General features: G+C 41.6%; 3 protein-coding genes across 6 annotated transcripts in view; 1 reads left to right on the forward strand and 2 right to left on the reverse strand.

Annotated features, from left to right (window-relative positions):
* The window catches only part of XPNPEP3 (X-prolyl aminopeptidase 3), a 69333-nt gene extending 68770 nt beyond the window's left edge, over window positions 1-563 (reverse strand). For 2 of the 4 annotated variants that reach the window (XM_033233836.1, XM_033233833.1), the window contains exon 1: window positions 233-563. In XM_033233836.1, coding sequence (XP_033089727.1) covers window positions 233-296 — 64 coding nt within the window. In that variant the 5' untranslated portion in view covers window positions 297-563. The remainder of the gene's footprint in view (window positions 1-232) is intronic. The other 2 variants (XM_033233832.1, XM_033233837.1) reach the window with 1 other exon arrangement.
* Window positions 438-26697, forward strand: part of ST13 (ST13 Hsp70 interacting protein) — a 37168-nt gene continuing 10908 nt past the window's right edge. The window contains exons 1-7 of the mRNA XM_033233840.1: window positions 438-1015; window positions 8119-8176; window positions 11470-11545; window positions 15524-15594; window positions 20076-20142; window positions 25650-25734; window positions 25868-25978. Of these exons, the coding sequence (XP_033089731.1) occupies window positions 906-1015; window positions 8119-8176; window positions 11470-11545; window positions 15524-15594; window positions 20076-20142; window positions 25650-25734; window positions 25868-25978 (578 nt within the window). The 5' untranslated portion in view covers window positions 438-905. The remainder of the gene's footprint in view (window positions 1016-8118; window positions 8177-11469; window positions 11546-15523; window positions 15595-20075; window positions 20143-25649; window positions 25735-25867; window positions 25979-26697) is intronic.
* On the reverse strand, window positions 6060-6611 carry LOC117096441 (interferon-induced transmembrane protein 3-like). Its single transcript, XM_033233845.1, has one exon. The coding sequence runs from the start codon at window positions 6564-6566 to the stop codon at window positions 6231-6233; it is 336 nt and encodes a 111-aa protein (XP_033089736.1). The 5' UTR covers window positions 6567-6611; the 3' UTR covers window positions 6060-6230.

The raw sequence follows: 26697 nt of genomic DNA on the forward strand, positions 1-26697 counted from the left end.
CTTTTTTCTCTGCAGTCATTTCGGCTTCACAGAATACCTCAACGGTAGAGAACACACTGGGCCCACCCCTTTCCAGGAGTAGCCGGTATAGATGAAATCCGCGGAGAGCACAGAGGGTTGGGGAGCGGAGGCCCCACCAGGAGAAGGGTCGGCCGAAACAGGGATCGCCTGAGACCAACTTGGGTCCCTCCAAGGGACACCATGGGAGGAGACCGTGGGAGGAGAGTCTAACCTGAGAGACCGCGGATGTTTGCTACAGCGGGAACCAGCTTGAGGGCTGAGAGCAGCCAAGGCATGACGGCCTAACTCACGCGTCGGGAAGAGAAAGAGGGTAATCGCCTGCAGCGCCGCGTCGCCAGGAAACCGGGCCAGCCCCCCCTCTTCCGGCAGACGTCGCTCCCGGGCCTTCCTTGCGCGGCGGCGCAGGGTGTGACGTCATGCCCCGAGGTGGGACCGCCCCTACGGTCCCACACCCTTTTTTAGGTCGGGGTGTTGAGTTTTACTAGGTGCACGCAGCCACACAATATGTTCTTGGACATTGCTCCCTGGAGGGGATGCTATCTACCGCCTCCTTGAAGGCGCCCATTTCTGGGGTTGCCCGATCCAGGGAGCTGGTTCGTAGTTAAGAATATGAGAATGAATGCGCAGGGAGGCAGGCAACAGCACGAACAGCCACGCTTCTAGAAAGTTCTAGGGAGCGCGCAGGAGTAGCGCAGAGAGCGTAGGAATGAGCAGGCAGAGGACCCGGGGTCACGAGACCGTTGGGTGGGAGGAGCCAGCAGCCGGGGAGGTTCTGGTCTGTTCTGCCTCGCGGCAGCCGCCCCCTTCTGCGCGGTCACGCCGAGCCAGCGCCTGGTCCTGGAACAGGGCCGTAGTCCCCCAGCTTCACCCACCACCTCTCTACCATGGACCCCCGCAAAGTGAACGAGCTTCGGGCCTTTGTGAAAATGTGTAAGCAGGATCCAAGCGTTCTGCACACCGAGGAAATGCGCTTCCTGAGAGAGTGGGTGGAGAGGTGAGACCCAGGCCTGAGGACCGTTGGGGGCGGGGAGAAGCACGGCCCCAGGGGGAGCCGGGCCTGAGCTGGCTCCGGCCGGCGGGCGAGGCGGGGTCGCAGCCCCTTCTTTGCCCGGGAAAGGGAGGCGACTGCGATGGGTCATGGAGGATCGCGAGCCTTTGGTAGTAGTACAGGAGCCGCGGGGAGCCGGAGGCAGAGCTGGGTTCCTCGCACCCTGAGGTTGCCAGGGGTGTATCTTGGGCGAAGTACAGAAACAGGAGTGCGGATACGTCGACACTGGAAACGCGAGGAGTGAGAACTGCAAGACTTAGCTTTGGCGTCAGGTGGTTTTTTCTTTCAGTCTCGTGTGCCCTGCTCAGGTCTCATTGGTACATAGCGGTTCCTTTACGCACTATCCCTTTACATTGTGTTAATATAACAGTAGTAAGTTAAAAGTTACAAAATTATTACATTTAGTAAGAATTAAAATGATAACTGCAAAAATGATTGTCTTTACAGCGCTTCTAGCTGCGTAGGATTAATTACCTTGAGAATCACTTATACCTCCGTTACTTGGCAGTATTATCACTCCAAACACTTCTGAAAAAATAGTTTTTTAAGTCCTGGCATGTTTCCAGGATGTATTCTTGTTGTCTTTAACTGTAGAGTACTTCGCTACGTGCAAGGAGTTAATTTCCAAGGCACTGTGCATGGTGCTAGGAAACAGTATAAGTACTATTTAGGGATACAGACGAATAAACACAAAAGTTCGTTTTGATATTTACTATATAATAGTAATTAGCACTTTACGTTTTGAAGGAGCACCGAAGAGAGAAAAAGTGAGAAGGAAGTCTTCCCTAAGATGACTTTTTAAAAAGTTATTACTAATGGGTAACTGAAACGATGACATACAAATTGCACTAAACAGGGAAAAATAGCAACTATGCAGACCATTGCGACTCTTAAGAGGTGCTATTGTGAACATTATCTATTTAGTGATTTTTCTCTTTTAGAGACAGGGTTTGGCTATATCATCCAGGCCGCATACAGTGGCGGGATCACTGCAGCCTCTCATTCCTGCGCACAGACGATCCTCCTGCCTCAGCCTCCCAGGTGGCTAGCAGTGCAGGATCGAGCCACCATACTTGGCTAATTTAATTTTTTTGTAGAGATGGGGGTCACGTTAAGTTGCCCAGGCTTGTCTTGAATTCCTGGTATCAAAGGACTCCCTTGCCTCCCAAAGTGGTGGTACTACAGGCGTCAGCCACTTCACCCAGCCTGATATTTTTATATGGGAAGATGAGCTCATGATTACCAAATAGCTCAAAGAATATCAACAACAGGCTGGTTCTAAGGAAAAAACTCGTTGCAATCTGTCAACGTTGTATATTTTTTTCCTCTAAGTAGTTTTTCAATCTTTAACTCCCTAATTGTTTTAACTAGTGAAAGACTTTTACTTATATGTGAAATTCTAGACTATTTAATATTATTATGTTAATAGTAACTATGACTATTGGTAAGAAGTCTATTTTGCAAATTCCTCAACCGGGAAATGTCAGGATTAGGAATTGAGGGCTAGATTTTAGTCGTTTTCTCTATTGAACAGCTTGATGATCCAAAAGCCTTTAAGATATTTGTATGCTTTTATCCTAATTATAGGAAAGAACCTGCAGTTAATAAATTCTTTCTAAAATTCCAGGTAAAGTAAACAAGTATCAGAGGAAGAAATAGCTGGCTCCAAGAGCTGACTCCACTTTAAGTGGATACAGTGTTTTTGTTCCATTCTTATTAGTGAGGAAGAGGAGACACAGAAGAAAAAATTAACGTGTAAGAACAGTGTCCTCCTGACTTGTGCTGGAGTGATTGTGCCTATGTAGAGAATTCCAGTTGAAGGTCTGCAAAATATTTGTCAGGCACTACTATCTCCCCCCCCCCAAAAAAAAACAACAAATCATCATATACTTTATTTTAACATAGGTAATTCCAGTTTTTCTTTCTGATTCACTTACATTCTCGTGGCATCCTGAGTTGGCTGAAGTATGGGGTGAAGCATCATGGTATACGTTGAGACTTTATTCTGAACTTAAATTGAGATATTTAATATAGAAGCTTTTTCTCTTTATTTCTGTATTTAAACTAAGATTTTTATAAACTCTTGAGGCCTTTGAGTTTGTGTCCATTTCTCTCTCTGCTTTCATCAGTCTGCAGTTCAAGATTATGGCTGATGGGGCTGAATACGGAGACTTCTAGGTCCGGACGTATTCCTAGGCCTGATCCTACTGTCAGGGTTACTCAAGTTGAAAGCATCTCAGTTTCTCACAGGCTTAGCTGTTGAAGAACAGTACATTTGCCTATTTGTTGTAATTACTAGCATTGTTTATAGCTTAGTTTTATTTGACATAAGGATTTATTAGTTTAACCTTTTAAATTGCACAAAGAGAAGTACTAAAAGTCTGAACTAGTTGTCAGTGAGGATCCAGGAGACTGTTCTTTTCAAGAACTGTGTTTTGAGATGTTTTTGTTTTCCCCATTTTAGAGACAGAAGCATTCTCCCACTCTATTTTCTCCCGTTTAACAATTTAGTATCTTCTATGTGCTTTCATGGCTTTACTTGATGGTAATTAAGATCAAAGAGAGTGTCTTTGTATTCTACTTGCTAGCACAGTACATGGCACATGGCTTTTCTAAATATTGTAAAGGAAATGAACAGAATGCATTTCTACCCTCAATATAGGATTTAGAGTGTAGCAACCAATTTTTTGTACATGTGTATAAATAACCATAGCACAAAGCAGATCAGAAGGTTATCAAATTAAGAGAATTGTGAATGAAGTTTGTGTGATACTATGTGAGAAAGGTCTCTACACTGGTCCTACTTGATTGTGTAACATAAAAGCCTGTAGGGGCAAAGTCCAAGTGGCAGTTTTTGGCCAGAAAGTAGCTTGTTCTAAGGCTTGGAAGCATTAATTGAAATTTTGTACCTCCCAGTTGGTGTTTTCTTCCATTAGTTAACTAGAATTTAGGATGTGAGAAACTAAATCTAGCTTATGAGTAAATCCTCTTTTTTTTTTTTTTTAAGTTTTTATTTTTTTGCAACAATTTCTAGCTCAGAGAAAAATTGCAGGTATGGTACAAAGAAATTTTTTCTGAACTAGTTGAAAGTAAGCTGCCAACATTATGCCCCAAAACCACTGAGTGTGTATTTCCTACAAACAAAGTCTTTACAGTACAGATATTAAACTTAGGAAACTAATACTGATGCATGCATGCTATCTAATCCTCAGATTTATGTGTTGCATTTAGTTGCCGTGTCACCTAGTCTCCATTCTGATACAGTTCCCCAGTCTTTCCTTGAGATTCATAATCTTGACAGTTTGAATATTATAGTCAAGTTATTTTGTAGACTTTCTCTAAATTTGGATTTGTCTGGCCTTCCCTGAGGGTTGGATTTAGCTTAATACATTTCTTGGCAGGAATATCACTTCCCAAAGTTAGTGTACTGTTAAGTTATACTATGTCTGGATGTCACCCTGAATACATTCCTGACACTGCATTTTGAAACTTAGGAAGAACATAGTGTAAGAAACCTTGTGTCTTCATTAAAAATTAACTACAAAGGACTGGTGATTACCGTGCTCTTTCGCAAAGTAGTATCTCCATAGAAAAGAATTTTGTGATGTCTGTATGCCTGTTCCTTATCATTAAATCATTTTACTTTGCTGAATTGCAGATTAGGATGTTTTGGATCATGTAATCTTTATTGTTGACGTGGGAGCTATTCCGTATTAAGGGTACTGAGTAACATTTTTTTCTGTCATATTAAGCATGATGGGAAAAGTAGGCACATTTTCTGTTTGAATGGTGCTTATAAGAAATTCCAAATTCTGTTTCTTTTCGTTCCATTTGCTACTTTGCATTTATACTTTTGCTTCATATTGAGATCCTCAGATGATACTAAAAGAGTGAAAGGCAAGCCACATGGTAGGAGAAAATATTTGCAGCACATAAAGTTGACAAGGGGTTCATATGCAGAGTATACAAACGACACGTTCAAATAAATAAAGACAATCTTTTAGAAAGCTAGATGAGAGTTGAACTTTACAAAAAAAGTCTTTTCAAATGAGCAGTAAATACATGAAAAGGGACTCAACTGCAATGAGATGCCAGTAGACACCTATCAGAATGGCTAAAAAAAAAGATGGACAGGCCGGGCGCGGTGGCTCAAGCCTGTAATCCCAGCACTTTGGGAGGCCGAGACGGGCGGATCACGAGGTCAGGAGATCGAGACCATCCTGGCTAACCCAGTGAAACCCCGTCTCTACTAAAAAATACAAAAAACTAGCCGGGCGAGGTGGCGGGCGCCTGTAGTCCCAGCTACTCGGGAGGCTGAGGCAGGAGAATGGTGTGAACCCGGGAGGCGGAGCTTGCAGTGAGCTGAGATCCTGCCACTGTACTCCAGCCTGGGCGACAGAGCGAGACTCTGTCTCAAAAAAAAAAAAAAAAGATGGACAATAGCTAAGTGTTGGCCAAGGGGTGGAACAGTTGGAATTCTCATGGGTTGCTGATAAAAGTGTAAATTGATAAAAGAACTTCGGAAAACTGATACTCATTTAAATTCAACCTACACATACCCTTATGGCCACAAATTCCACCCAATTGAAATGAATGTAAATGTAGATATGACAACTCTAGTTACAAAGAATCAGGGCAGGCCTGGTGGCTCACGCCTGTAATCCCAGCACTTTGGGTGGCTGAGGCGGGCAGATCACAAGGTCAGGAGATCGACACCATTCTGGCTAACATGGTGAAACTCCGTCTCTACCAAAACAAAATATTAGCCAGGTGTGGTGGCATGCGCCTGTAATCCCAGCTACTTGGGAGTCTGAGGCTGGAGAATCACTTGAAACCAGGAGGTAGAGGTTGCAGTGAGCCAAGATCACGCCACTGCACTCCAGCCTGGGTGACAGAGCGAGACTCCATCTCAAAAAAAAAAAAAAAGAATCAACCCTTTCTGTTTTCAAAGTTAGTATATCCCTTGTTTTACATAGTTAATGACTTTTTGTTTTTTTTTTTAAACATGTACACTTTATTGAATGCCATTGTAGAAAAGTGTGTGAGGATAAAGGGCTGATACAGGACTCGGCTCCAGGGGCAGGGCGAGGAATGGAAGGTGGAGCACGTGGGATACAGGTTATGGGCAGAGCTCCTGGTCTGAATGATGTCTCCTGATCTGTCAATAGGCTTGGAAGATCAATACTGGGATGATGATGAGCAGAATGGTCATGAGGATGCCCAAAATCAGGGCCCAGATGTTCAGGCACTTTGCGGTGGAGGCATAGTCCTGGGCCCCAGTCAGGTCGCCAACCATCTTCCCGTCCCTAGACTTCATGGAGTAGGCGAATGCTATGAAGCCCAGGCAGCAGGGGTTCATGAAGAGGGTGTTGAACAGGGACCAGACGATGTGGTCGGGCACGGAGGTCTCACTGCGGATGTGGATCATGGTGGACCTCCGGGAAGCAGGGTTGTGGGGCGCCCCCAGTACAGCCACCTCGTGCTCTTCCTTGAGCATCTCGTAGTTGTGGGGCTGGCCACTGTTGACAGGAGAGAAGAAGGTTTGGACTTTTTTTTTCTTGTTTTTCTATTTTTTTTTTTTTTGAGATGGAATCTCGCTCTGTCGCCCAGGCTGGAGTGCAGTGGCCGGATCTCAGCTCATTGCAAGCTCCGCCTCCCGGGTTTACGCCATTCTCCTGCCTCAGCCTCCCGAGTAGCTGGGACTACAGGCGACCGCCACCTCGCCGGGCTAGTTTTTTGTATTTTTTAGTAGAGACGGGGTTTCACCGTGTTAGCCAGGATGGTCTCGATCTCCTGACCTCGTGATCCACCCGTCTCGGCCTCCCAAAGTGCTGGGATTGCAGGCTTGAGCCACCGCGCCCGGCCTGGACTGTGTTTTTCATGGTGTCCTGCGAAGGCCAGCGATGGTCGGGTTAGTCTTTTTTCTTTGTTTTTAAGGGAGATTTTAATAATGTCTGTGTTGCTTCCAGCTGTTGTGAAGTGTTCTCAAATCTATCAACCATTTTAGCAACTGGCATGTCGCAGGTAGCCCATATGCTATAGTGTCTGCACCAAATTGGAGCATGTAATGCTAATTTTTTGTGGTTTTTGTTTGTTTGTTTGTTTTTTGAGATGGAGTTTCACTCTTGTTGCCCAGGCTGAAATGTAATGATGCCATGTTGGCTCACTGCAACCCCTGCCTCCCAGGTTCAAGCAATTCTCTTACCTCAGCTTCCCAAGTAGCTGGGATTACAGGCATGAGCCACCACGCCTGGCTAATTTTGTAGAGATAGGGTTTCTCCATGCTGGTCAGGCTGGTCTCGAACTCCCCACCTCGGGTGATCTGCCTACCTCAGCCTCCCAACGTGCTGGGATCACAGGCATAAGCTGCTGTGCCTGGCTACTTTGTATCTTTTTTCTTCCTCTTATAGTTACTTGCTTCTAATGAATTGTGTTGCTCTGGACTATTTGGGAAAGAAGAGTTTGTAGGGCCAGGAGAAAGTATTAATGGATGAGATCGGGAGGGGTGTGTAAGAAGAAAATGTATAATGTGACGGGCATGCAAATATAAGCAAGAAAAGTCCTTGTAGGTCTCAGTCACAGGAAATAAACATTTTGAATTATTATATCATGACTGCATAGTTATTTCAGAAACTGCGTATTTGAATTTAATTGAACTACTCTTATTTCAAGTTTCAAATTTTGGATTCAAATATACCTACTGAGTTGAATTCTAAGTTACCAGCTTCTACAAATGATTTTGTCATTCCGTGTTGACATATCTGCCTCTTTTCCTCTGGGAAGAGGCACAGCAAGCTATAAATTATATTTATTAGACTCACTGAGGCAAAGAAAGGGGTTCATTAGCCAGTAGCCTAAAAATAAATAAAATTTTAAGCTGGAAAAAATTTGACCATAATAATACCACAGATTCAGATTAATTGAGAGTTTACTTTTGAATTTTGAAAAGGTAGTCATCTAAATGTCTAACATTATTTTTTAGGTATAAATAGATTGCGTGACAGTGAATTTTAATTTTCTAAACAAATTTCTTTTTTCTCCTCTTCAAGCATGGGGGGTAAAGTACCACCTGCTACTCAGAAAGCTAAATCAGAAGAAAATACCAAGGTAAGTTTTAATTTAATTTGTATGTTTCGTGATAAAGTACTATAAGATTTCTTAGGGGTTGTTTTTAAGCTGCTACTCTCCAATTATCACTCCTGATTTCCCCAAGATCACTTGGAAATAAGATCTTTTAAGACCTCTTTGTCTTCATAAACTTTGTAGACCGAGTTCGCTGGATTCTGATTTAGAACTGAGAATTTAGGGTTGGATGTTCACTGTTTTAGAATGCATGACAATAAAAGTTACGTGTATGGCCTGTAAGTGGTAAGCTCCGTGATGGTATGCATCCGTAGTCTTCATCATTGTCTTACAGTGTGTCATATACATTGTAAGTACTTTATTTATTATTTGCAGAGTAAATGAAGAAGTATCCCAGGTCAGGAATTTAATTTTTTTGCTCTACTACCTGAGTAATATTTCTGAATGTGAGTCATGGTGTTAGGTTAGCATATTTGCTTAAAGGATGTGTAAGATTAGGAGAAGGCTACCAGTAGCTGAAGTTGAGAGACAGATGAAGGGGAAAATACATGTTTAAGAACGTTTTGTTTTGTTTGTTTGTTTTTTCTTTTTTGAGACAAAGTCTCACTGTGTCCCAGGTCCGAGCGCAGTGGTACATTCTCGGCTCACTGCAATGTCAGCCTACTTGGGTTCAAGCAATTCTCCTGTCAGCCTCCCGAGTATCTGGGATTACAGGTGCATGCCACGATGCCCGGCTAATTTTTCTATTTTTAGTAGAAATGGGGATTTTGCCGTGTTGGCCAGACTGGTCTGGAACTCCTGACCTCAAGTGATCCATCTGCCTCAGCCTCCCAAAGTGCTGGGACTAAGGTGTGAGTCACAGCACCTGGCCAAGAATGCTTTCTTCATAATTTTTTATTTCTCTCTTCTGCCTTCATATCTAAAAGACTTTTTTTTTTTTTTTGCAAATTTTCTGATTAGCTGTCTTAAATTGATAAGAAAATTAGCTGTTTTATTATTTAGAAACTTAAACATTGATATCTATTTGGATCTTAAAGTAGAAGTTATGTCTGTTAAGAAGGAAAATGAGAAAAGGTAAGCAAAAGCCCAAAAAGTAGTTACCTTTTTTTAAAAGAGTCATTTATCAGAGTAGTATTTTCTGAGCCGTAGATATTTTGCCATTTGGTGAATGCATATGAAGGCAAAATTACATATATATGTATTTTTTTTGTTGTTTTTGAGACAGAATCTCGTTCTGTCGCCCAGGCTGGAGTGCAGTGGCCGGATCTCAGCTCACTGCAAGCTCCGCCTCCCAGGTTCACACCATTCTCCTGCCTCAGCCTCCCGAGTAGCTGGGACTACAGGCGCCCGCCACCTCGCCCGGCTAGTTTTTGTATTTTTAGTAGAGACGGGGTTTCATCATGTTAGCCAGGATGGTCTCGATCTCCTGACCTCGTGATCCGCCCATCTCGGCCTCCCAAAGTGCTGGGATTACAGGCTTGAGCCACCGCGCCCGGCCGCAAAATTATATTTAACCTATGTGTCAGCTGAAAATTTTTTGTAAGAAAAACATTCTAAATTAAGAGTTATGACTGGTCTTTTCAGTATATTCTAGAATACCTAGACTTTGCACATTTTATAGGGACTCAACAAATATTTTGTGACAAGGTAGGTCTTTGGTTCTAAGTTTTTTTTTTAATTTTTTTTTTTTTTTTTTTTGAGGCGGAGTCTCGCTCTGTCGCCCGGACTGGAGTGCAGTGGCCAGATCTCAGCTCACTGCAAACTCCACCTTCCGGGTTTACGCCATTCTCCTGCCTCAGCCTCCCGAGTAGCCGGGACTTACAGGCGCCCGCCACCTCGCCCGGCTAGTTTTTGTATTTTTATTTTTTTATTTTTTTATTTTTTTATTTATTTTTTTTTTTTGAGACGGAGTCTCGCTCTGTCGCCCGGACTGGAGTGCAGTGGCCAGATCTCAGCTCACTGCAAGCTCTGCCTCCTGGTTTACGCCATTCTCCTGCCTCAGCCTCCGAGTAGCTGGGACTACAGGCGCCAGCCACCTCGCCCGGCTAGTTTTTGTATTTTTAGTAGAGACGGGGTTTCAGCGTATTAGCCAGGATGGTCTCCATCTCCTGGCCTCGTGATCCGCCCGTCTCGGCCTCCCAAAGTGCTAGGATTACAGGCTTGAGCCACCGCGCCCGGCCATTAATTTTTAATTTTTAATTTTTTTGGTTGAGACGGAGTCTCGCTCTTACCGCCCAGGCTGGAGTGCAGTGGCGCAATCTCGGCTCACTGCAAGCTCCGCCTCCCGGGTTCATGCCATTCTCCTGCCTCAGCCGCCTGAGTAGCTGGGACTACAGGTGCCCACCACCACACCCGGCTAATTTTTTTGTGTTTTTAGTAGAGATGGGGTTTCACCATGTTAGCCAAGAGGGTCTCAATCTCCTGACCTTGTGATCTGCCCACCTCGGCCTCCCAAAGTGCTGGGATTACAGGCATGAGCCACCACGCCCGGCCTTGGTTCTAATTTTTTAAGTAACAGGGAAGCAACCTAAAAAACTGGTTAATGATATATGGTTGAGTGAATAGGTGAAGATAGGCTGATAATGGTATATAATTCACAAGATACACAGCATTGTTAAATGCAAAAGGCAAAGGATAGAGTTGTTTCTTATACAGAGACTATTCTAGAATGGGATATACAAGAAACCACACTGATTACTTATAGGATGGGAAGAAAATGTTGCTTTCTATAATGTCATGTGCACTTTTAAATTCTTTGAATTTTCATTGTTTATTATTATAGTTCCACAAGTTCTTATTTGCAGTTCCAAAGCTCAAAAACCCTTGTAAAGATTTTTACTAAATTTGACAATAAAACATAATGTGAGTGGACATGAGGCTATTTGTAATCTCTAAACTGTTCATTGTCAATGTTCAAACTTTATTTTGAACAGTTTTTTTGTTTTTGAGACAAAGTCTTGCTGTGTCACCCAGGCTGGAGTGCAGTGGCATGATCTTGGCTCACTGCAACCTCTGCCTCCCAGGTTCAAGTGATTGTCCTGCCTCAGCCTCCCAAGTGGCTGGGATTACAGGCATGCACCACCACGTCTAGCTAATTTGTATTTTTAGTAGAGATGGTTTCACCATGTTGGCCAGGCTGGTCTTGAACTCCTAACCTCAAATGATCCACCCACCCCAGCCTCCCAAAGTGCTGGAATTCCAGGCATGAGCCACCATGCCTGGCCATATTTGAACAGCTTATACATACATTTGTAGAAATTAGTATAAATATTGGGTATGTTATTAAATACTGATACTGTTTGCCTTCCCTTTGCTAGGAAGAAAAACCTGATAGTAAGAAGGTGGAGGAAGACTTAAAGGCAGACGAACCATCAAGTGAGGAAAGTGATCTAGGTGAGGAGATGGTAGTTGGTTTGTATTTGAAAACCTGTGATGTGATCCTTTGTTGATTTTTATTAAAGTGACTTAAATCAGCACTGTGTAATAGAAATATAATGGCACATATGAAACTTAGAATGTTCTAATAGTCACATTTTAGAAAGTAAAAGGAAACAGGTGAAATAAATTCAGATATTAATGTCATATTTGTTGAAATATTGTCATGTGTAATCAATATTTTTTTGGTTTTTTTTTTTGAGACGGAGTCTTGCTCTTGTCACCCAGGCTCACAATCTCTGCTCACTGCAACCTCCACCTCCCGGGTTTAAGCAGTTCTGCCTCAATCTCCTGAGTAACTGGGATTACAGGCACGTGCTACCATGCCTGGCTAATGTTTGTAATTTTAGTAAAGACAGGCTTTCACCATGTTGGCCAGGGTGGCCTTAAACTCCTGACCTCGTGATCCACCCACCTCGGCCTCCCACAGTGCTGGGATTGCAGGCGTGAGCCACTGTGCCTGGCCTCAATATATTGTTAATAAATTATTTTCCTTTTTTTAAGAGCATTCAAACTCCAAAGGGTATTTTACACATGTGGTATCCCTCAATTCAGATTTTACATTTTCATTGATAATAAATCAGACTTCCTAATGTTTGTATTAGAAAAAGTTGGGTTACATATTAAAGTTGTTCTAAGCATACTTTAAAAGTTATCTTTTTTTTTTTTTCCTGTTTTTGAGGTGGAGTCTCACTGTGTTGCCCAGGTTGGAGTGCAGTGGCATGATCTCAGGTCACTGCAGCCTCCACCTCCCAGGTTCAATCAATTCTCATGCCTCAGCCACCCTAGTAGCTGGGACTACAGGCGTTTGCCACCAGGCACGGCTGATTTTTTTTTTTTTTTTTTTTGTAGAGATGGTTTCGCCATGTTGGTCAGGCTGGTCTTGAATTCCTGATCTCAGGTGATCCACCTGCCTTGGCCTCCCAAAGTGTTGGGATTACAGATGTGAGCCACAATGCCCGGCCAAAAGTTTTCCTGTAACTGAATTGAGTACCAACAAATAGTATTTGTTTAGTACTTACAACCATGTTGATAAAACTGGTTCATATTTAGAGGAATTGTTATCTGTACTATGAGTTTGGTTGGTTTTTTTGCCACAAATTGACAAAATTTCTTCATGAATTTGGAAGTCCTTTGGGGTATAAGTAAACCCCAGTTTATCAATTGGGAAATCTCTTACATCACAGAACCTAAAGAAAAGTACTTGAAATGTTTCAAACTTTGAATGTTTTTTTTTTTTTTTTGAGTCTTGAGTCTTGCTCTGCCAACCAGGCTGGAGTGTGGTGGCACAATTTCGGCTCACTGCAACCGCTCCCTCCTGGGTTCAAGCGATTCTCCTGCCTCAGCCTCCCGAGTAGCTGGGACTATAGGTGTGTGCCACCATGTCTGGCTAATTTTTTTGTGTTTTCAGGAGAGACAGGGTTTCACCATGTTGGGCAGGCTGGTCTCAAACTCCTGACCTCAGGTGATCTGCTCACCTTGGCCTCCCAGAGTTGTGGGATTATAGGCGTGAGCCACCACGCCTGGCCTGAATGAAATGATCTTTGATATCGTTAGAGTTCTTATATTCTATTGGCAGTTGTTTGAATGCTAAATTGAAGATCTTGTACTTTTTATAAAATGCCTTTTTAGTCTTACTTTCTAGCAGTTTCTAAAACTACAATAAAGTTTTTAACCAACTCTCCACCCAAAAGTGTTTTCCTTTTTGTGTACAAATCAAACTTTGACGGTTAGACAAGCTTAGTTCCTGTTAAAAATTGATTAAATTTTTTTTACCCTGTTAAAGGGCATAAACTTTCAGCTACAATCTGAATGAATTCCAGAGATCCAGTATACAGCATGACTATAATACTGTCTACTTGAAATTTGCTAAGAGACTAGATCAGTATTCTAACCAAAAATAAATAAATATGTGAGATGCATAGGTTATTAATATGATGGGGTGAGAATCATTTCATTATGTGGGGTGCAGTACAGTGAAACACAGTAAAATGAGGTATGCCTGAGGCCAGGCAGTGGCTCACACCTGTAATCCCAGCACTTTGGGAGGCTGAGGCGGGCGGACCACCTGAGGTTGGGAGTTCGAGACCAGCCTGACCAACATGAAGAAACCCCGTCTCTACTAAAAATACAAAATTAGCCGGGCGTGGTGGCACATGCCTGTAATCGCAGCTGCTTGGGAGACTGAGGCAGAAGAATCGCTTGAACCTGGTATGCAGAGGTTGCGGTGAACCAAGATTGTGCCACTGCACTCCAACCTGGGCAACAAAAGCGAAACTCCATCTCAAAAAAAGAGAGAGATATGCCTGTATGTTAAAACATCACGTTGTGCTAGGCGCGATGGCTCAAGCCTGTAATCCCAGCACTTTGGGAGGCCGAGACGGGCGGATCACGAGGTCAGGAGATCGAGACTATCCTGGCTAACATGGTGAAACCCCGTCTCTACTAAAAAATACAAAAAACTAGCCGGGCGAGGTGGCGGGCGCCTGTAGTCCCAGCTACTCGGGAGGCTGAGACAGGAGAATGGCATGAACCTGGGAGGTGGAGCTTGCAGTGAGCTGAGATCCAGCCACAGCACTCCAGCCCGGGCGACAGAGCGAGACTTTGTCTCAAAAAAAAACAAAAAACATCACGTTGTGTGCTATATATATACAATATAGTTTATTTGTCAGTCATGCATCAGAGGTTTTGTTGCTGGACACTAATTCTGATTTTAGGTGGGTGATTTTAAGTACTTTTTTTTTTTTTGACTAGGGAAACTTCTTATCAAATTAACTATTTGCAAATATTTTAAAATGGTATGTGTGTGTATATATAAATACATAAAACTCATGTTTTCCTCTTGCAACAAATTACAGTTGTCATTTAACATGAAACTTGCAAGATACTGCTTTTCAATCTTCACTGTTTTGGTTGTAAATACTAGCCTTGGTCAGTACTGTATATATGGAAACTAAGTATATTTTTAAATCTAGCCTTGGTACTTGATGCTGCATCAGTAGTAAGCCTTTATTTTAAAATTAAAATTTGTCCATGCTACTTTTTTTTTTTTTTTTGAGACGGAGTCTCGCTCTGTCGCCCAGGCTGGAGTGCAGTGGCTGGATCTCAGCTCACTGCAAGCTCCGCCTTCCGGGTGTACGCCGTTCTCCTGCCTCAGCCTCACGAGTAGCTGGGACTACAGGCGCCCGCCACCTCGCCCGGCTAGTTTTTTTTGTATTTTTTTAGTAGAGATGGGGTTTCACCGTGTTAGCCAGGATGGTGTTGATCTCCTGACCTCGTGATCCACCCGTCTTGGCCTCCCAAAGTGCTGGGATTATAGGCTTGAGCCACTGCGCCCGGCCTGCTACTTTTAAAAATGAAAGTAATTAGGGACCAGGTACAGTGGCTCGTGCCTGGAATCCTAGTGCTTTGGGAGGCTGAGGTGGGAGTATTTCTTGGACAACATAGTAAGATCCTGTGCCCCCCAAAATATTTTAATTTTAAAAAAGGAAAGTAATGAAGATAATTATATTAAAATATTTTGATTTACATTAAAGTATCGCTGTAGCATGTGTTACTACATAAAGTATTTTTGAAAAACGTATAGTATGTAAGTGTGTAGGAGAAAATTATTTGAACTAAGTTTGTTGATAATGACTAAATAGATGGTGTATTTATATACAAAGACTAAATCAGTGGTATATTTATGTGTAATACTAGAAATTGCACATGCCAACGATCCCCCTACAACCTGATGATGATAAATATCTCACATGATGTGACAGTTAACGTACTTGTAGTCTTACCAAAGCAATGAAATGTTTAATGGGAACATATTTTAAAATGCATCAATATTTAAATCAAAATTAATTAAAATAAAATAGTTTTTAATAATCTTGGGAGTGGCTACTATATTGCACAGTGCAGGTATTATTGTGATTTTCTCAACTTTGGCAGAAATTGATAAAGAAGGTGTGATTGAACCAGACACTGATTCTCCTCAAGAAATGGGAGATGAAAATGCAGAGGTAAGTTCGGTGACTTGATTTCCTGCTTTCCTGCTTTTTCTAAGAAATGTGAAAGGTCCTCTTGTTGCAATTATTTTATGACACGATTCTTCCAGGAAAAGTGCGTAGTAAATCTTTCTCTGACTTCAGGCATTTAGGCAAGCATTGTATTTTACTACTTAAAATACTTGTGAAAATAAATACTGTTACTTTCTGTTTTATCTGTTTTTTAAGTTTGCATCTGGTGTGACTGCTTGCTTGCACTGTAACGCAGAATTCACTTAAAATACATATCTACTAGAATTCACTTAAAATACATATCTACTAGAATTCACTTAAAATACATATTTACTAGTAGAATTGCTCTTAATGGAATATCTAATGCCAAATTGTATTCCAAAATGGTTTTGTCATAACGGGCCCTCAAGGGAGTGAAAATTGGTTCTTGGGAGGAGGGCTTGAAAAAAAATTCTACGTATTACAATGGTTAGTGGTACTCCAAAGACTCATAGAATATTAATATGTAATGTATCTGTGGTATTAAAATTGGGGATGTGGAAATGAGGAAAAGATGTCTAAAAAGGCTCCTTGGTGTCTGATAAAACAGTTGAGAAACTCTGTAATATAGTAATAGCAGTTTTAAAAGATTGGTTTTTATCCTCAAAGCTTGATATTACCAAATTTCATCTTTGCCAATATTGTGGGAAATGGTATTTTTTTTGGCTTTTAATTTGCATTTTCCTGGCCAGACACGGTGGCTCACACCTGTAATCCCAGCACTTTGGGAGGCTGAGGTGGGTGGATATCTGAGGTTAGGAGTTTGAGACCAGCCTGGCCAACATGGTGAAGTCTTGTCTCTACTAATAATATAAAAATTAGCCAGGCATGGTGGTGCACGCCTGTAATCCCAGCTACTCGGGAGGCTGAGGCAGGAGAATCACTTGAACCCGGAGGCAGAGATTGCAGTGAGCCGAGATTGCACCCCTCCACTCCAGCCTGCGTGACAGCAAAACTCTGTATTTAAAAAAAAAAGAAAAATTGCATTTTCCTGATTGGTAACAAGGCTGAGCATATTTAATTGTTTATTGGCCATTCACTGGCATTTGCGAAGTCCTGTTTAAACTCTTTTTCCTCTTTTTGCTGGATCTTTTTCTTACTGCTTTGTATTTCGTTTCAGTATTCTGGATGCTAATAATTTGTTGCTGGTGCCACATATATTTTCTACTAGTTTGTGACTCATCTTCACTCACCTTCATGTTGTTTCAAAAATAGCATCTTTTAATGCAGATATTTTCTGCTTTATTACTTTATGATTATAATCACTGTAGTGCATTGTTTTTTCTTTTCTGAACACTTTATACACTCACCTTTCACCTTTAGTCTGCCGGTCCCACCAGTACTGAAATACACTGTTTCCGAGTGTTGTGGGTCTGTTTGAGGACTCTGTTGTTCTGCTTGTCTATTTTTTTTCTGTTTACTAATGCCACATCATTTGATACTGTCTTGTTATTTTGTAGAACAAGGACCCCCAAAACGTTTTAGTCTTTTAGCTGTTCTTGACTTTTTGTTTTTCCAAGTAAATTTTAGAAATAGGTTGATCAAGTCTCCCTCCCATTGTTTTTTTTCCCCTTTGTTAGAATTGTCTTAAATCTAAATCAAGTTCAGGAAAAGATATATCTCCTCACCATTGAGATAAAGTATCCATAAATAATGGTATCTGCCTAATTTTTAGGTGTTTTTAAAATGTTTTAATAACTTACTAACATGTTCCCCATAAGTCTTGTGCTTTTTTTTTTTTTTTTTTTTGAGACAGGGTCTCACTCTTCCATCCAGGCTGGAGTGTAGTGGTACAATCATAGCTCACTGCACCCTTGAGCCCAGGGGCTGAGGTGCCCCTTTATTTTTATTTTTAAAATTTTTAGTAGAGACAAAGTCTCAAACTCCTGGCCTTCCAAAGTGCTGGGATTACAGGTATGAGTTGCTGCACCAGACCTAAGTCTTGTGCATTTTTGTTAAGAACAAATGTAAGTACTTTCTGTCACCATTGGTCAAAGGAAACTTTAAAGGTTAAATGTTATGTTTATTGATAGTATTGCTTCTTTTATGATGTGTCTAGGTTTATAATTTTTTATTTATCCTGCTTGGGATTCATTGAGCCTCAAATTCTAGGGTTAACTTTCTTTAGCTCTAGAATATTGTCAGCTGTTATTTCATTCAAATACTGCCTCCTTCCTGTTTACTTTATGCTCTTAATTCTGAATCCCTGGTTATGTTAAGACTTCTTCATTATTAAGTTTCATTTCTTTATCACTGCTGAAAAGCAGTCTGTGCTTTCTCTGTTCCATTGATGTTTGAATTGGAGTGCGTGTGTTCTTCGTTTTGGTACTTCAACTCTTTTTGAAGTCTACTTGGTTATTTAGAAGTCTTTTGCTCATTACTCATTTTCAGAATTTACTTTTATTAAACACATTAAATTCCTTGTTGAACTCTTTGCTAGTCTTACTCTGTTATTATTCATGGCTCTTGCTCATTAAAGTACCTTGTTTAATTTATGATGTGTGTGTTTGTGTGTTGTGTGTGATATTTTGAAAATGTGTTCTTTGGAACTTAGCCTGTAGAAAATTTTTGAGGCCTAGTTAAGAAGGTGATTGCTTCCATCAAGTCTCTGAATTGGTGCTACCAACTCAAGGTCCCCCTTGAAATTCTCAGCATGGTGTTTTTTTGTTTGTTCCAGTTACTTTGGTAATTGGATGAATTCCAGATGAAAGGCTGGCCTGTGGCTCTGAATTTTCAGGGGAAGTTCTTTTGATCTCACTACTCAACTGTCCGTTTCTGTAGGACAGGTTTATACCATTATGCTTGCCGGTGTTGGCATTTGGAGTTTCAGATTTGTTTTGGAAGGTGTCTGGTTAGACCACATAGATTCTTTTCCACTGAATATAGACTTTGTATCCTATGTCCTGCATTACCTTCAAAATAAAATTGCAGCCAGGAGTGGCGGCTCATGCTTCTAATTCCAGCACTTTGGGAGGCTGAGGCAGGCAAATCACTTGAGTCCAAGAGTTCTAGACCAGCCTGGGCAACATGACGAAAACCCATCTCTATAAAAAAATGCAAAACATTTAGCTGGGTGCGAGCCTGTAGTTCCAGCTACATGTGAGGGGAGGCTGAGCCCAGGAGATGGAGGTTGCAGTGAGCCGTGATTGCACCACTGCACTGGAGCTTGGGTGACAGAAGTAGACCCTGTCTTTAAATAAAGAAAAAATAGTTTTTATATTTAATATTTATTTTTTGTTTATTTTTTGTAGAGACGAGGTTTTGCCATGTTGCCCAGGTTGGTCTTGAATTCTTGGGCTCAAGGGATCCACCTGCCTCGGCCTCCCAAAGTGCTGAGATTACAGGCATGAGTTGTGTATTTTTTTCCTGTGGTTAAAGATCTCCTGAGCTTTCTATTTTAGGAGGACGTTTGCTATAAGTATTTGTTCTTTTTTTTTTTGCAGGGGTAGGTTGAGACATGGTCTTGCTCTGTGTCACCCAGGCTGGAGTGCAGTGACACAATCACGACTCACTACAGCCTTGACTTCCTGAGCTCAAGTGATCCTCCTAAGTCAGCCTCCTGAGTAGCTGGGACCAGATGCATGTGCCACCATGCCCAGCTTGGTTTTTTTTCTTTTTTTTTTTTTTTTTTTGGAGAGATGGCATCTCCCTCTGTTGCCCAGATGCACATGTTCTTGTTCTTAACTAATCTTTATACTGTCAGCATCTTGTACAGTGTTTGGTCTATCTATATAGTGCTCAGTAGTTGTTTGTGGGAACAAAAGAATGAGACCTTTCTCTTCTGAGAATTCAAACCTAAAAGGAGCTAGTTATCTCTGTGAGGAGATTGGGTTTAATGTTTATGGATAGCTGGGAAGGAGGTGGTATGCCTTGGTTGGACGGGAAGGTTAAGCAAAGGTTATGTCTCGGGCAGAGTGTAGGAGTGAAATTTGTTTTGTGTAAAAAGTTAAAACTCATATGTAATTTCTCACTAATGAGTTATCATAATTGTCTCTTTGTTCTCTGGAGACTAGAGAAGAATGACTGAGGCCGGGCGTGGTGGCTCAAGCCTGTAATCCCAGCACTTTGGGAGGCCGAGACGGGTGGATCACGAGGTCAGGAGATCGAGACCATCCTGGCTAACATGGTGAAACCCCGTCTCTACTAAAAAATACAAAAAACTAGCCGGGCGAGGTGGCGGGCACCTGTAGTCCCAGCTACTCGAGAGGATGAGGCAGGAGAATGGCATAAACCCGGGAGGCAGAGCTTGCAGTGAGCTGAGATCCAGCCACAGCACTCCAGCCCAGGCAACAGAGCGAGACTCCGTCTCAAAAAAAAAAAAAAAAAAAAAAAAAGAATGAATGAAAATGGGTATTGTGACTGCACCTCATCCCTAAGAAAGTACAAATTGCTTCCTTCTCTCTCTCTCTCTACCAATTCTAAGAGGACTTTTATTTTCTTCCTAGATAACGGAGGAGATGATGGATCAGGCAAATGATAAAAAAGTGGCTGCTATTGAAGCCCTAAATGATGGTGAGTAATCTTTTTGCTACATTTCTATGGTAGTCAGAATATTTATTGCAGTAACTTAAATCGTGGTAAAGTAGAGGAGAAATTACATGTACCTGTCCTGTACTGGAGAAGATGGTGTCCTATTATCCAGTCACTCCTTTCTCATTGATAAAGAGGCTGAAATCACTCAGTATCTGTTACCTTCTCTCTGCAAGGACAGATCCTGATTTGATTCAGTGCCTCTGATTTCCTGACCCTATCATGGTGTTTTTCTACTGAGAAGAGAGAGGCTTTAAAGGGGTGAAAGCCTTTAAAGAAAAAAAAAAAAGTAGTATTAGAACAGTGACCCTTAACTTTTTACATGCTAATACCCTTGACAGATGATGTTCATAGGCATAACAATCCTAGTCAGAGCATGTTAGATTCTCTTCAGAAAATCCCCTCAGAGGGAGAAAGTGCTGATAGTATTCAGTTTTGTTTTTTTGTTTTTGTTTTGTTTTTGAAACGAATTCTCCCTCTGTCACCCAGGCTGGAATGCAGTGGTGTGATTTCGGCTCACTGCAACCTCTGCCTCCCGGGTTCAAGCAATCCTCCTGCCTCAGCCTCCCAAGCAGCTGGGATTACAAGCGTGTGCCACCATGCCCAACTAATTTTTTGTATTTTTAGTAGAGGTGGGGTTTCACCATGCTGGCCAGTCTGGTCTGGAACTCCTGACCTGGTGATCTGCCTGCCTTAGCCTCCCAAAGTGTGGGATAACAGGCATGAGGCACTGTGCCTGGCCTCTTTTTTTTTTTTTTTGAGACAGAGTCTTGCTCTGTCGCCCAGGCTGGAGTGCAGTGAGGCCATCTCGGCTGGGACTACAGGTGCCCACCACCATGCCTGGCTAATTTTTTTTTGTCTTTTTTAGTAGAGACGGAGTTAGCCAGGATGGTCTCGATCTCCTGACCTCATGATCCACCTGTCTCAGCCTCCCAAAATGCTGAGATAACAGGCGTGAGCCACCACGCCCGACCCTAGCCTCTTTTTTTTATATGTTTATTTTTTTAATTCTCCAAGGTAACAATAGGTTACTTTTTCTTTTTTCTTTTTTTTTAAGTTGTATTTTATTTTATTTTTATTTTTGAAACAGAGTTGTGCTTTGTCACCCAGGCTGGAATGCAGTAGTGCGATCTCAGGTCTCTGCAACCTCCACCCCGAGTCAAGCAATTCTCCTGCCTCAGCCTCCCTAGTAGCTGGGATTACAGGCATGTGCTACCAGCTCCAGCTAACTTTTGTGTTTTTAGTAGAGACGGATTTCACCATGTTGGCCAGGCTGGTCTCAAATTCCTGACCTCGAGTGATCGGCCCGCCTCAGCCTCCCAAAGTGCTGGGATTACAGGCACGAACCACTGTGCCTGGCCCATGGTAATATTAAATATAATGTATAATCGGTTATAATTTGTAAGAACAAATCATGTATAAACTTGGATACTGTGGCTGCTTGAGTAATATTTCATTCTTTATAACTGTGATAGTGTGTCACAATGCCATAGTCGACTAGATGCTATTATATAGTGCTCATGTGCATTTGGACTTCATTATTAGATTTAGAAGATGACTGAAGTTATTTTTAGAATGAGTTCAGTATTGATGTTCTGAGTTGGTACATATTTTAAACATTTTGTGATTCTACCACCTGATTAGCTCCTTAGAATATGTTTATACTATTTTATACTGCAGTTGCCTTAATAGTTTACTTTCCTGAAAAATATTATTCCTTTATTGCTTTCTGTTTACTTTCCCTAGGTTATTCTTACTTAGACCTGTTTTTTATTATACTACTCTTGCTTGTAACCTGTGACAAAAGTTTTGCATACATATTTAAGATCTTCATCAGAGGATTATAGACCTGCCAGACTCAAACCCCTCATTTTATTTCTCCAGCCTTGTTTTCTCCAGTCAGACTTTACTGTTCTAGAATGTTTTTTTACTTGTGCTATACTGTTTTTCTGGAAAGCTTTTCTTCACATATTTCAACTTTTAATTCATACCTATCAGTTGTTCCCAGCCATTGCTCTTCTGTACCATTCCTTTTCTTCACACGAAAGTTTTGCTGATTTCCCTACCACCTAAGTTTTAAGAGACAGAGTCTCACTCTGCCACTCAGGCTGGAGTGCAGTGGCATGGTCATGGCTCACTGCATCCTCAAGTTTCCTGGGCTCAAGCAATCCTCCTGAGTAGCTGGGAATACAGGTGCGTGCCACCATGCCTGGCTAATTATTATTATTATTATTTTTTTTTTGGTAGAGATAGAGTTTCACCCTGTTGCCCAGGCTTGTCTCAAACTCCTGGCCTCAAGCAGGCCTCCCAGCTCAGCCTCCAAAAGTGCTAGGATTACAGATGTGAGGCACTGTGCCCGGCCCGTTTTAAAATTTACTGTCTCAGTAATGTGTAACAAAAGGAAAATGAGGCTATCACCTAATCATGTTTTTGTTTTCTCATTTTTTTCTGAACTCTCTGTTTATGTGCCTTTGTAAATTTAATCTAGTTCTGATTTTAGAATTTATGCAATTTTAGCCGGGCGCGGTGGCTCAAGCCTGTAATCCCAGCACTTTGGGAGGCCGAGACGGGCGGATCACGAGGTCAGGAGATCGAGACCATCCTGGCTAACACGGTGAAACCCCGTCTCTACTAAAAATACAAAAACTAGCCGGGCGAGGCGGTGGGCGCCTGTAGTCCCAGCTACTCGAGAGGCTGAGGCAGGAGAATGGCGGGAACTCGGGAGGCGGAGCTTGCAGTGAGCTGAGATCCGGCCACTGCACTCCAGTCCGGGCGACAGAGCGAGACTCCGTCTCAAAAAAAAAAAAGAGAATTTATGCAATTTTATAGTGTATTCTAAAGGATAAAAGATTAGTATTCTAAAGCAGGGATTGTGAATCCAAACCCCACCAAGGGTTGGTGAAGGCAGTTTTGTTTGGAGAATGTAGTTAAAACCTGGAGTGTGGAACCAGGGTGCTATGGTTTGAATCCCAGGTCTGGCACTTAACTGTGGCTGCTTTCCCACTACAACAGCATCATTGAGTAGTTATGACAGATTGTATGGTCTGCAGAGATTAAAATAATTCTCATTTGGCCCTTTGCAGAAAACGTTTACCAACTCCTGAACTAAATGTATGGAGGAACCATTTATTTAGTTGGAAAGATACAGATTGGGAGTAGATTTGGAAATGGGGTGGGAAATAGGAATTCAGTTTTTCAGTTTTGGCTGGGCGTGGTGGTTCACACTTATAATCCCAACACTTTGAGGGGCCGAAGCGAAAGGATCTCTTGAGTCCAGGAGTCCAAGATTAGCCTGTTCAACACAGTGAGACTCCATCTCTTAAAAAAACACAAAAAATTAGCTGGATATGGTAGCACGTTTCTGTAATCCGAGCTACTTGAGAGGCTGAGATGGAGGTTCCCTTGAGGCTGGGAGGATCCTTTGAGCCCAGGAAGTTGAGGGTGCGGTGAGCTGTGATTGTGCCACTGCACTCCAACCTGGGTGACAGAGCAAGACTCTTTTTTTTTTGATAACGGAGTTTCATTCTTGTTGCCCAGACTGGATGGAGTGCTATGGCACAACCTTGGCTCACTGCAGCCTCCACCTCTCGGGTTCAAGCAGTTCTCCTGCCTCAGCCTCCCAAGTAGCTGGGATTACAGGCATGCGCCACCATGCATGGCTAATTTTGTATTTTTAGTAGAGACGAGGTTTCTCCTTGTTGGTCAGACTGGTCTCGGGATTTCTCCATGTTGGTCAGGCTGGTCTTGAACCCCAGACCTCATGTGATCCACCTGCCTTGGCCTCCCAAAGTGCTGAGATTACAGGTGTGAGCCACTGCGCCCGGCCAAGAGCCTGTCATAAAAAAATTTAGGTTTTGAACATGGTAGGTCTGAGTTGCTTATTAGACATTTAAGTATAATTACGTATAATAGATATCTATAATAGTAATTAATAAGACTGAGCATTTTTCTGTGTTGTTTTCGTGAGTTCTTTTCAAGTCCTTTACTCATTTGCTAACTGGCTAAGTATCTTTCACAGTGAATTGTGACATTTATTTTAAAATTTCTGTGTTCGGCCTGGCACAGTGGTACTCCCAGCTACTCAGAAGGCTGAGCTGGCGGAGGGGATCATTGGAGTCCAGGAGTTCGAGAGCAGCCTAGGTGACACAGTGAGACCCAGTCTCTAAAAAAATTTTTTAGTTTGTCAGGTTTAGTGGTGTGGGCCTGTATTTGCAGCTACCCAGGAGCTGAGGTGGGATGGTCACTTCAGTCTGTAAGCTGTGATCTTGCCACTGTACTCTAGCCTGTGTGACAGTTAGACCCTGTCTCTTTTTTTTTTTTTTTTTTTAGGTGGTTTTTCTTTTTATTATTATACTTTAAGTTCTAGGGTACATGTGCATAACGTGCAGGTTTGTTACATATGTATACGTGTGCCATGTTGGTGTGCTGCACCCATCAACTCATCAGCACCCATCAATTCGTCATTTATATCAGGTATAACTCCCAATGCAATCCCTCCCCCCTCCCCCCTCCCCGACCCTGTCTCTTTAAAAAAAAAAATTCCGTATTTGTCTTGCTTCCCCAAGATTTAGACTTCGTGCAAAGAACTGTTCTGATTCTATAGGGTGTTTTATGTATCAAATTACTTAAGGGATTAGTAAAGAAACTATGAGAATAGGACATAATGAATTAAAGTATAGGTTATAGTCTTTTATGAATTCTAGTTTTTTTGAACTTTTATACCATTTCTTTGAATTCAAATAATGAGCATATTGTTGTTTTCTTTTAAAATCAGCCCTGTGAAGTTAGCATGGGTTCCTTTTCCTAAACTTAATTTTATCTTTTTAATTTAATGGATAAAAGAAAATCAATGGAATAAATTAATTTATTCTTTAAATTGATTTTATCTTTTTACTTTATTTTATTTTATTTTTTTATTATTATATTTTGAGACGGAGTCATGCTCTGTCGCCCAGGCTGGAGTGCAGTGGCGCAATCTCGGCTCACTGCAAGCTCCGCCTCCTGGGTTCATGCAGTTTTCCTGCCTCAGCCTCCCGAGTAGCTGGCACTACAGGCGCCCACCCACACGCACAGCTAATTTTTTGTATTTTTTAGTAGAAACGGGGTTTCACTGTGTTAGCCAGGGTGGTCTCAATCTCTGGATCTCGTGATCCGCCCACCTTGGCTTACCGAAGTGCTGGGATTACAGTCATGAACCACTGCGCCTGACTGCTTTTTTCTTAAACATAATCAATATGAGTCATACTAAGAATGTGCTATTCTATTGTTAGTTAGGGGCTTATGTACCCAGAAATTGTCTTATCTCGTGAGTTACAGTATAGATGTGCTAAGATTTGCTTTCAAGAGCCAGTTTTTGTATAACTTAGGTGTCTTTTTTATTTTTACTTGATTAAAAGAAAAATGTAAAAGACTTAACTGGATACGAGATAAAAACTTTTTATTAATATTTTTATTCTCTCAATATTTCGATAACTTTTGTTTCACTTTAGGTGAACTCCAGAAAGCCATTGACTTATTCACAGATGCCATCAAGCTGAATCCTCGCTTGGCCATTTTGTATGCCAAGAGGGCCAGGTGAGAACTCTAAACAGAAAAGCATCCTCTGGCGAATAATTTCTGCACATTTGTTTAAATAGAGTTGCTTCTGTGTTGAAACCCAAAAGTTTTACTGAAATGAATACTTTTTAATAACACACATATTTTTCAGTGTCTTCATCAAATTACAGAAGCCAAATGCTGCTATCCGAGACTGTGACAGAGCCATTGAGATAAATCCTGATTCAGCTCAGCCTTACAAGTGGCGAGGGAAAGCACACAGGTAAATAATTGAATTTAATTATTTTCAGAACTCTTTACATTTAAATCTGATGTTTTAAGATGCTTTGTTTAAACAAAAACACAGAAGTTCCTAATGACTTAATTTTCAAATTAGTATGTACTTAGTGTCAAGAAATGAGATAGCTTGTAGACAGCAGCTTAAAAGGCAGAAGAAAAGAAAGGAAATTTTTTAAAAAGGAAGTGAGAATATAGGAAGGAAGAAATAAAATAAAAATTCTTTTCATTTTTTTCATTCAAATGAAGCTACTTTTACCAGTTTTTGACTACATATGGCCAAATATAAGGTAAGGATTTTTCCTTAAAATTAATTCCAGGAAAAGAAAGAATGATCTTTTATCAGTGTCCTTACAAATTTTCTCTTGCTTTCAGACTCTGTAAGTTAACATTGAATTACCAATGTATTATAGAAGAAGGAGTAAGCCAGCCTGAAACTACTTCAGTCACTGCTAGGCTACCTGAAAAATTAGGAAAAGGAGGGGGGCATAAAGAGGTGAATTTAACCCAGATTAGTAATTATACCTTGTAGCAAAACTTACAAATATTTTTATCTTGGGGATGAAGCGTTCAGTGACTTTCACATGTTACATAATTTGAAAGGTCTTATACCTCAAATGTGGATGGAAATAAAGATGGATATGTTTAGGACAACTTTATTAGCTGTCTCAGAGTAGCTCTAGTGGATTTTATGATGCATTAAAG

The sequence above is a fragment of the Trachypithecus francoisi genome, unplaced genomic scaffold (genome assembly GCF_009764315.1).
Source record: "Trachypithecus francoisi isolate TF-2019V2 unplaced genomic scaffold, Tfra_2.0 Lachesis_group14, whole genome shotgun sequence".
Lineage (NCBI taxonomy): Eukaryota > Metazoa > Chordata > Mammalia > Primates > Cercopithecidae > Trachypithecus > Trachypithecus francoisi.